General features: G+C 38.0%; 1 protein-coding gene across 1 annotated transcript in view; it reads right to left on the bottom strand.

Moving 5' to 3' along the window:
- The window catches only part of tbpl1 (TBP-like 1), an 18,178-nt gene extending 7,082 nt beyond the window's left edge, over nt 1–11,096 (bottom strand). Inside the window, exon 1 of the mRNA XM_015029711.1 lies at nt 11,086–11,096. Within this exon, the coding sequence (XP_014885197.1) occupies nt 11,086–11,096 (11 nt within the window). The remainder of the gene's footprint in view (nt 1–11,085) is intronic.
- Between the last annotated feature and the right edge of the window lie 632 nt (nt 11,097–11,728).

The raw sequence follows: 11,728 nt of genomic DNA, 5'->3' as shown, positions 1-11,728 counted from the left end.
TTTTCGTCAATAATCTATCATGCATCCATCATCGCACGTCACAAACCCACCTATCATTAATACTTATATTCATCCACCCATCCACAGTCATTCCTCTGTTCATTCACTCATCTACACATCCACCCATTGAGTACACTTTTATTTTCATCCACTAATCACACACACATCCATTCGGTCATCTAGTCATTGATGTTTTTTTGTTACTGAGTCTTGATGACATGAAGCTTTATATATATAATTTTTAAAAAACAAGCACAGAAAGCTTACAAGTTTCTAAAGTAAACCAAAACAAACATTTGCACCTAAAGGTCGAATATGACCCCAAAATAAATTTAAAAAAAAAAAAAAAAAAAAAAAAAAAAGGAGAGAGAATTTGTGTCTTGGAAAGTGTGACATTTTAACTGCTATAACCCTATCTAGACATTTAAGGGTGTCAAACTCCAGTCCTCAAGGGCCACTGTCCTGCAGTTTTTAGATGTGCCACAGGTACAAAAAACTGGAATGAAATGGCTTAATTACCTCCTTCTTGTGTAAATAAGTTCTCCAGAGCCCTGCTAATGACCTAATTATTGTAATAAGGTGTGATGCAGCAGAGGCACATCTAAAAGTTGCAGGGCAGTGGCCCTCCAGGACTGGAGTTTGACACCTGAAACGTATTCATACTGCCCTAAATACTCAGACACCGAAAATATATAAAGTTAATAACTAGATGTGACTGGCAATGTACTGTCTAGCTTTTTAAGCAAAAGCAAGAAAACTATATTAAACCTACGGCTAAATAGCCAAGTCTGCTTTGTGTTATCAACAGTTTAGCCATGGTTCAACTCGGTTGCTAGGTATGAACAAAACACCGCGAATATTCGTCTAGATACATGCAAAAACTTAATACTATCGCTGGAATTTTACGAGCTAAAACGTAGAGTCGGTGAAATCTAACTGCTAGAGCTCAACCAGCTAATGTTGTTGTTAACAAAGGTACAACAAAGAGGAGTGCACAGGCTGCAATGAATGAAAAGTTGTTAGCAACGAAACATAGCTACCAGGCTAAGTGCTCAAAGAAGGCTAGCTTAACTATTTTAAGATAAATATGCGTGTGAAGAACAAGGCATAGATTTATACATCAGATAGTTATTTTATCTACCTCCCTTGCCACCCTGCTGCAGCTGTACAGGCTCCAAAAGAGTCAATCGTAAAAACGAAGAAAAAAATGTAGATAAACTAGGAAAACATCCCTGTTTCCGGTGTTACTTTTCACAATAATACAGCATTACGATTGCGTTTCCGGGTGACGTCACTTCCTGAGATGGATTTACAAAATAAAAAATCAAATCTTTTTTTTTTTTTAAATAGAAGCTAAAATAAAAAAAAAATTGTACAAACTATACCCCAGTTTTCTTTATAACTTTCGGAAAATGAGCGTGTTTTATAAATATAATCAACAAAATACAATATAATAAAATATTTTGTGAGATGCCTAAAAATGTACAGTTTGAAAACTTTAGTGCGCTTTTCCACAAAAAAAAAATCAAAAAGTGTGAGATATATTACTAATGCTTTTTTTATATCTGAGTTTAATTTATTTGCTTTGTAAACTACTTGAAATGAATGTGTCTTAATTAGGCGCAATATAGGTTTAATTTTTCTTATAAAACTGGTAATTTTGTAAACCTGTCTTGTTGTGCTCTGGGGATCAATTTGGTTTGATATTCTCAGCAATTATTATTTTTTAATGCTATTTCTATAGCTCGAATTCATTATTAATCGATTAGCAGGTTTCTGACTGTGTGCATCTTGCGCCACCTTGTGGATATTTGTGTAAAAGTAGGCAGAAGACTATTGACATTTGTAGGACATGGCTTAACCAGTGGGTTGCTGGTTCGAATCCTCAGTCTCTCAGTTGCTGTGCCCTTGGGCCTTGCCTACTTGTGGTCAAAGGGCCCAGTGGTGCCTGTTCATGGCACTTTTGCTTACATGTCAGTCTGTGACTACAATGTACCACCACGAGAATGTGTGTGAATGTAGTGTGAAGCGCTTTTCGTGACATCTGGACTAGATAAAATGCCATATGAATACATGCTCTTTACCCTTATAAAACTAAAAAAAAATAATCTCAGTCAAGATTGCCTTATTTTAAAGATTCACAAATTAACCCATGCAATTATCCAAGAGCAGCAACTAAAATAAATAAATAAAAGTCCTAAATTAACACCATTTTCACCCAACAATGTGTAATTCTTTGAAAATATATCAAAGAATAATATTTAAACTATGCAAGGTTAGCGAATCCTCCAGGAAAAATGGCCACATCTGGCCAGTAAACACTTCTTTGGGAATTTTAGGCTTGCTACAACAGGAGAAGGAGTAAAGTTAGGAGGCAGCTGGGAATGTTTGTGATATCAGCAAGAGAATAAGCAGATGCTCCTGTGGCCCATGAATGAATCTAGTCAATGAATGTCATCCTCAGGGACCTGCGTAGTGTAATATTCCACCGTGACTCGAGCTTCTTTAGGGATGAAGAATGAGGCGTTGTGAACAATTTTTTTTCCCTGATTTGAAATGTTTTTAGTTGCATAGCACCGCATGGACATTTAACTGATAAAGTCGTCATCTCAATAAGATTAAGCTGTTTAAAACCAAATTCACATTTGAACGTGTATTTGTTTATGTGTGTGCGCTGATATGCCCGACTTATTTCTTGCTTATAAAGATACTAAATGCAGCAATCTGCTCTTCCTCTCAGATCCACACACTTCTCTCGCCTGGCCCATTCCCAAGCAAAACAGAAAAATAACTTCTTTATGATTCAGCCGCGCTGTGATTGTTTTACCTCCCTGGTTACCAAATTGTCTCTTTCCTCCTCTCATTAAATACTTGTGGGGTTCTCTTCTTGGTGAAATATATCCTTTTAGTTCACATCCACTCTGCCCAAGAGCCATGTTCCCCTTGTCCCTAGATGTTTACTATAAAAGTTTAGATTTAGAGCAGGTTAGGAAAGTTGGACCACTCGCATTAAAGTGTGCATGTGCGTGCTGTGAGATAGCTGAGGCAGGGTGCAGGAGTGTGTTTACAGTTTGTTTGTCAGAATATATCTGGTGCAGCTTCTTCCCAGGGGAACAATGCTCTTATTCTCATTAGGTCATCAGATACAGTATGTAAACCCACAGATGCAAGCACTTACAACTTAAGAGATGCAAATATGTGAACGCGTAAACAGTCGGTACATCACTTTGAGCGTGTCAAAAAGACAAAACAAGCGCGGAAGTAATATTCTTTATATCCATGGGAACTTTGGTGCCTGTTTGTATTAAAGTCTGAACGCATCATTGAAGAGAGCATTAAATATTTAAAAGAAAGTCAACACACTACTTTTTGTTGAATTTACGGGAATGTGAAAAATGTACGCATTTAATGGTTCACAGTTCATGAACAGCTAGAAAGGAATTCTTGTTGTTTTTGTAGTGCAAATTTATTAACAACTTTTGTACTCCTTTTTGCGTGGAGGTAAGAAGGAGTACAAAATTGAGTCATCCGTGTCATCAAATCATCTTTGCAGAGATGCGCTGTTAGGGAGCGTTTGCTCTTCCCTGTAAAGTGGGTGTGTTTGTTAGGACCCTCGTGTTCTGTTTATGTTGGGCGTACATCACAGGTCCATTTCAAAAGCACTTACAAAATGATGTTAGAGCTTTTGAAAGTTTCTGTTTGGCTTTTTGCAAAACTGACATCACTACTGGTTCGATTATGGAGTCGAGTCAAATGTTTGTTAGTTCTCTTTTTTTTTTTTAAACTGGGAAGGACAAGGACTGGTGTGTGTGTGTGAAGATTTATATAATAATATTGTCTAATATAGTTGAAATATATTTAATATAATGTATATTATATATTTTTTTTCTATGATTTTATAATATATGATATTATGCTATTTTACATTATATTATTTTACCAGACAGTGTACCTATGAGTGTCTCTTTATGAGATAGAGATGAATGTTGTGTGAAGCAGCAGTATACAGAGAATCCAGATCTCTGGTAGTGCTGCTCCAGGGTCTCCCAGTATAAACAGAGACGTGGGAACGACCAAGCATGTTTATACGAGCTTAACTCTTACTAGGACCAGTCCACCAGGCAACAGGGGCGCATACCTGCTCCTGCGTTGTCACAGATAACTTTTAACAGATACGGCGTCATGAATATCTTTCTGTGGTTTTATATATCTGTACAACAAAACGATCTGATCTTCACCAGGTTCTGAGATTATTTAAATATAACTTCAAATGCACAAAAGTGTTTCACGCTTTCAGTTTTCCTAAATAAGGCAAAAGCAAAAAGTAAAAAAAATATATATATATAATGTATGAAAAGTACCCACTGTGACTTATTACTCGATACAGCTACCACTACATAACTTTCTAATTTCTTCCTTATTTTTTTCAGTCTGCTACGTCACTGTGGAAGAATTTGGCACAATCTTATACTAAATTACATCACTGAATGCATGACCTACTTTTGGTCAGGCTTTAGCTGTCAGAGAGATGGCCCCTCTTTTGGAATATCAAAGACAACTTAGAGACTGCAAAGTGGGCAAGTTGCCATGGTTGCAAATCAGATCAAATCATCACCCCTCCAACACCGTGTTTGACAGTCAGTATGAGGGCTTGGTGCCATATTAGTTGTCCCGCCATGAATTTACCAAACATGACACTGGTCACTGTGACTAAACACCTCTACTTACTTTGGACTTATTCTTCAAAGAACATTGTTTCACAGGTCTTGTGAATGAGAAGCAAACCTAAGGTCCCTACAAGATTCTATTTAGAAACAAGAGCATATTGCATTATGGTAAGGGATGTAAGTAACATAATTAATAATGCTCTACAAAACATATTCGTTAAGCTTACAATGAAGCCACGACAACACGCTGGTCAAAATACATCAGCATGCACTGATCAGGCAGTCCTCTAACCGTTTTCACTACAGCTCCAGAGGTGAGAGCGATGTCGTACAGACAAAAAAAATCACTCCAACACTCACCGTGCAAGATTTATGGCCCAACATTAACACAACTGCAAAAATGTGATGGAGCTCCCTACGAAGCCTTGTTTAGACTGGTTGCAAAAATGATGACATGAAAGCTGATGAAGCTTGGAGCTTTATCTGATTCCAGTCTGGTCTGCAGGGAAAGCACCTGCTGTTTTAAGAAGAGAAGTGGAGAGCTGCAGCACGTAGATGAGTGCTGCAGTCCAGGGGTCGTGTTTTTGGGGATACTATATACCGAAGTAGAGAAGAACAACATTTTACATTTACTCTATTTATTCTCATCAGTTGTTGTTATTGAAGTATAACACATTTTTTGGTTGAATTACCCAAATACATTGTAATTAAACTATACACAGAATGGAATAATACATCCTATTTTAAAATGGAATTTATAATGCTCACCTTCATTGTTTGATGAGGTTTAATGGCATTAATGTAAGGTTTAATGGCATTAATGTAGGGTTTAATGATAAAATTATTTTACTAATGCCACCAATTACCAAAGAGTAGAAAAATAATTTCTACTGTCTTCTAAAATCAAAGTCAGGCCGAGGTTTTACGAGGCCCTAAGTGGAATTTGGAGGCCTTCTCCAACTACTTTTACTGTATGTATTATATATTCTAGAAATTTGGAGAGTATATAGCTTCATCTAAAAGCAACTGTAGCAAAAAAAAAGGTAATTCCTGCTTTATAGTTTGCATTATATGTTTCAATGTGGACCACAGGCTTGTGGGTGCCTGTTCATAGAAGTGGCGAGTGAGGTCATTGTATCGAAAGTTAGAAGCACTTTTACCAAATAGGATGAGTGAGTGTTTGAATGTTTTGGATTAAAAGGCATTTCATGTATTCTATTTGCAATATATTTTGGAGCAAAGTATACAATATTGCTTTGGTATTTTTTGAGAACTGCATATCGAAACATCTGAAGCACATGTTGCAGATTCAAGTCAAACCAGCTGTTCAATCTTGCGTCGAAGACTTTTAGGATGAGACAAATAGGAAATAAAAGAACGTTGCAACGTTGACAACAGTGACAAAACACAACAGTTTTGCTCCAGAACTGGGGGGCTGTGCAATTTGTCAGCACTTCAGACGGACACTGTTTGGATTGGAAAGGAGGTGCTGTAAGCCCCGTGGAGTGGATTCTTCCTCTCGCTCTAGAAAACAGATCACTCTCAAAACAAACTGCTGTAAGAACACGGAGGAGCATGGCCTGAACGGCACATAACAATCACAACCGAGAGCCGCGCAAGGCGCACTAGGGGCGGGGAGGGTGTCAACTGGAGATGGCATTAACCATACACACAGTTGGCTCCAAATATTTGCATGCAGCCTAACAATTACGACTGAAATTCATCTTGCTCTGGCTAAACATATATTCAGAAAATATGTTTAGGCAGGACACTAGCATGCAAGATGCAATGTACATTGACTTTTTTTTCTTTTTTTCTGCATTTTCTCTGTTGTCCTACACATGCAGATGTGTGTGAGCAGCACCCTTCGAAGATTTATCCTGCCCCGAGGTTTAAATTTAGGTGGAATGGGGGGTGGGAGGTGTTGACGTGGAAGGATGTTTTGGGGTGACATTTGGGGAGCGAGTTGGGGTAAAGGTGTAGAAGGATGTCCGGAGATGGAGGGATGCGTGATAAGAGTGTCGTTACGCTAGCACAGCTGAGAGACTGTGTTGTTTGCGGAGCGAATCGTATTGCTGCGTGCTCGCAGACAAACACTTCCTAACTGACTTTGCACACACTTTGTATCAGTGTATGTTAAACCAGGGCAACAGAAATCTTCCACTTGGATTGGAGTGACACACAGAGCATGTACACACACAATCATACACACACTCATACACACACACACACACACACACACGCACACGCAGATATCTAAATTAATGGTCTCCTTGGGGAGTCATCCAAAGGCCACAGGCGTTTGGGAGAAAAGATTCTCGGAAAAAAAGACTTCATCATTTGAACATTTGCTCATTAGTAACCCCATCTTAGCCATTCGGAGAGACAATGGAGCACACCAACAACTTTCGTGTACTTTTTAAGATGAACTTTATCTTTTCTAAAAATACAAAAAAAACAAAAACAAAAGAGAGACCTAGAGATACATAACAATAAGTTTTCGATGCGTAACCGAGACAGGTAGTGACAGCCACGGCAGGCATTGTTTAAAGAGCGCCCCAAAATGAAATGAAAGATTGAAAAAAAAAAATGTTTTCGCCATGATTTACACTCCTTTTGTCCCCTTTGAGCCTGACTCTTTGCAGGAAGTCTTTAAAGTGTAAGCCAATAAAGCTCTGTCAGATATATTGTATTCCCAGTCCTCCATAAAGATATAAAATATTGGCCTCCCATTCACATCAGACTTGAGGATCAGCGTTTTACAGGCCCACAATGTCCTCCTTTGGAGGTTCAGAGAGTTTACTCAAACAATCAACTCTCTTGCTGTTGGATTTCAAACTAATTGTTTCCGTTTCTGTTGAGCATGACTCGCAATAACATATAATCTTGGGTAACAAGAGTCTTCAGTTTATTTCTTTTTTTTCTTCATAAGCCAGTGGCTAAGCTTACTGCATTAATAAAAAAAAAAAAATAAAAAAAAAATAAATAAATAAATAAAAAACGTTTCAATGTATGTGCAAGAAAAACTTGTCAAGATAGGCCACAATTCAGACATTTGATATGAACTGGTCTTACATGAATAAACTTGTGCAACTTAAAATTTTCTACATTTGTGTTAATAGAACAGCAAACATCAGTGTTTTTGGTAAGACATAAAACATAAGATTTTTTTTATCTGCCATTGTGATTCTAGAACACAACAAATTGGTACCCTCAGTGATAAATAAATAAATAAATAAATAAATAAATAAATAAATAAATAAATAAATAAATAAATAAATAAATAAATAAATAAATAAATAAATAAATAAATAAATGTTTCACAGAGCCCTCCACTGTCTCAGGCTCTGGGTGAAGAGGTGCAGACTGTGCAGTTGAGCCGTCACCTGACTGCTTCAGGCAGATGTAAGGGATGGTGGAGTAAAGGAGGCCTGGATATTTTACTAGTGGAAAGGGAGGCATTTGTGAGTCATTGGCAAACTTTATCAGTGAAACGTAAAGTGAGATTGTAACAGATAGACGGGTCTAAAAATGTGGAAAAGCACCTTTGGGGCACTGTATGGTTGAGGACCTGTGAAGCTGTGGGCCAGTTTCTCCTCCAAAGGCCCTGTGGACATTTTAAAGAAAAAAAACAAAAAACTGAAGGATTCTGCAAAAATAAGTACAAAGAAAAGAACAACTGAACTACGTCCTCACTGGGTCTTTCAGCAGCCAATTTATTTTTTTATTTTTTATGAAATTTTTGCAACTTTATGTTCATGGTTTCCATCCGTGAACAAAAAAAAAAGATGTTTAAACACTGATTACATAAAGGATTTCTTTGGTTTCGGTTGGTCCCGGCTTGGACTACGATTTCCTCCCCATGGTCGGTAATTTAACTTATTTGGAAAAATATGTAATGTGTTACGCAAACAAGGAAAGCAGGGAAGACAGGCAGTCCCTGGTGCTTTCTTCTTGATAAGGCTTCTCTAAAATAAATATTGTAACATGTTTCAGTCTGAGAAAAAGGTCAGTTAGATAGATAGATAGATAGATAGATAGATAGATAGATAGATAGATAGATAGATAGATAGATAGATAGATAGATAGATAGATAGATAGATAGATAGAAGAGTGTAATAAAGCATGATGGAAGCACAGAGAAGGGGGAGGGGTTAAGAGGCTAATCCAAACAGAGCTGTGCCAGGTTATTTTTACGACTGGCCTGCGCATCAGCCATTATCTGCCAGCTCTGTTATGGTTAGGAATAAATACAGACATGGGCAATACCACGGAGCAGAAGATTTGCACTCTGAGTGAGCAGTAGAATCTGTGTGAATGATTTTGAGTTTGTGTAGCATCGCATAGTTTCCTGAGCTTGTAGTCTTAGTCACTTTTTTCCGCCCTCTGACTTGGCTCCACTTCAGCAGCCACCAAGGGGAGAAGTTAGCCACAACCATTTATCCCATTTCCACAGACACTCTTCTGGCCATTTTAAGCCCGAACGGACAGATCTTCACTTTTTTTCTTCTTGCTCCGTGAAACTCTCAGGAGTAGCTTGCTCCTGAGTCTCTTAAGTCCTTCGGAAAACGTTGCATTAAGCGAAAGAGGGAATGTTGTGTGGGAAATTATGGAGACAGAGAACTCAAACACATGATATCATTTTATCTGGCTTCAAGCTCTCATCTGTGCACTCTCCAAGCACCTGTGTTTAAGGCGTGGAGTGAAGATAAACGAGGGATTTAAGCTTAGACATGCAGAGGAATTACTTTGTGTGTGTCAGAGAGAGAGAGAAAGAGAGTGTGTGTGTGTGTCTGCTTTAATGCACATGCCGTCATGTGTTTAAGAGCTCGCGTTATGTATACGTAAAAGCCAGCAACACTATTTTTATCATCCGGCGCTTATTTAAACTCGCACTTCACTTTCGTCTAGGTGAATCCGAGACGTACCGAGACGTTGTTGGGTTTACACCCACCTGCCGCCTCGGGGACTGAACGAGAGGGTGTGCTAAATGAGCTCTCACCCCATCTGGCCATGTGTGCTCGAGTGTGAGGGGAGCAGAGGTGACGGTGAGTTTGAAGCTGCAGAGAAATGATCCGGGAGGTTTATTATCTTTAATTAGCATCAAGAGGGAGAGAAATAGATAAGGACCACCACTTAGCTGATGGATGTGTTCTGTGTTTATTCCTTGTACTAAAAAAAAAAAAAAAAATAGAAGACAGATATCATCAGTACTGCAAAGGGTTCAAATGTCTTGAGCTGAGGCTTAATTTGCTTTTACTTTTGCAGTCAAAAGCACACTTGATCTTTGAAATTGAATTAAATGTCAGAATTATTTGGACAGTGGAGTAAAGCAAACTCGCACTCAGCTTGGGTCAATTTAACAGGTATAGCGATACGAATGGGCGTAATTTAGAGATCACATAGTGATGCTTCTTCTTTGCTCAAGTTTGGTCAGACTCGATAGAGGGAATTTATGGACTGAGGCAATAACCAGGGGTCTCCATCCCGCTCTGGAGCCAAACATTACTATGTAGTCCTTCCCTTTAATGTTCACATTTCATTCAAGAGTTCTGTGTGATATGTTTAAAGTTTTGCTGATTCTTTTAAAGCCTAACCCCCATTTTAAACCTTTCCATAACTTCACTATTGACCTGTGTGGTGTGTTCTTTGGTCTTCTTGAGGCTGTCTGAACTAAGAGCATTAGTTAGTACATATTTTTGCAGTAGAGACATTTGGAACAATGAAGGATAAGAAGAAATTTTACATCACAGCACATGTTTTCTGTTCAGTGGCAATAAGTAAGTAAATACATAAATTAACAAGAATGTGGCAATAATGGAAAGAATGTCAAAATGAACATTGCTGTGATTAAAATAAAAAAATAAAGATAGTTCAATTAGCGATGCCCGTTGGTGTATATTGTCCATTTAGACCAGTTGAAAGGAGAGGCATCACCTTTAATATTCTGCATGTTAAATAGTTGTGTTGACTCAAGAAACACTGATTAATTTGGTTGCTTCAGACATGACTGAAGATATACTATTCTCCTCATACTGCCACTATTTACGATGAAGTTGAATTGGTTGTCAAATTATGCCAAGAAAAGTGGAATAGTAAAAATTAAGCCATATCAGCAACATGACCTGACAAATTCACACAACACAAATGTGCTCAGATATCTGCGTTTAGAGCGTTAAGGCGTGGTGCTGTTGTGTCTGCCCCTGATCTTCTAATTCAGCCTGTCTGTAAATTGCTCACACACAAACAAATATGTGCACACGCTAATGAGCCAGCGGCACTGCTTGCCTGCTTCTGTCCTGGAGACTTGGGGTTCAGAGGACTTAAAAGGGGGAGGGGATTTCTTGAGATTTGATATTTAGATGTTTGTGCGTGCGTGTGTGTGTCAAGAACATGTTTATCACAACTCACCTCTCACCTTCCAGTCATCTCCTGTTAGCCTCCGGTAGCCTTACGTTTTTCTCTCCAGGGACAGCTGATGGACAAACTCACACAGAAATCTGATTAGGCTGAAATGAGACCAGAGGGGGTGTTGCAAAGGTTAGCCTTTTACAAACAAACACACACACACACACACACACACACACACACACACACACACACACAAACACACACTTGTTTCAAAAACATACAAAGTCACATTGAACCACACATAGTAAGTGGGTAAATGTATTTAATTTGTTTCTATTAATAATTTAACATGTCAGTCATAAATTCACCTGGGAAACTATGAGAAAATTTGAAAAGACATCAATTATAAAATGCCTAACATATGTTAATGCACTTTTTGTAAATTAATAATTAATCCAGGTATTTATGGCCACTAAACTTTGTACTTCACTACAGGTTTCTTGTCAAAAAAGCTCAGTTTCAATTAATTTATTGAAATCTTTTTTTTTTTTTTTATTTTATTACCAACACTAACACAGTCTAACACATAAAGCTGATTTCTTAAAACTTCTATTCCGTCATGCCTTCAGTCGGTTTAAAACTAACATGTCAAAGTCTCTTGGCTATGAAAATACAAAATGTCTAAACTCCTTAAAAGTGTGGTCCAGCAG

The sequence above is a fragment of the Poecilia latipinna genome, unplaced genomic scaffold (genome assembly GCF_001443285.1).
Source record: "Poecilia latipinna isolate Pla-1442-1.1 unplaced genomic scaffold, P_latipinna-1.0 Scaffold161, whole genome shotgun sequence".
Taxonomy (NCBI): domain Eukaryota; kingdom Metazoa; phylum Chordata; class Actinopteri; order Cyprinodontiformes; family Poeciliidae; genus Poecilia; species Poecilia latipinna.
Note: the sequence above shows the minus strand (reverse complement) of the source record. Positions and strands in the feature narration are given on the sequence as shown.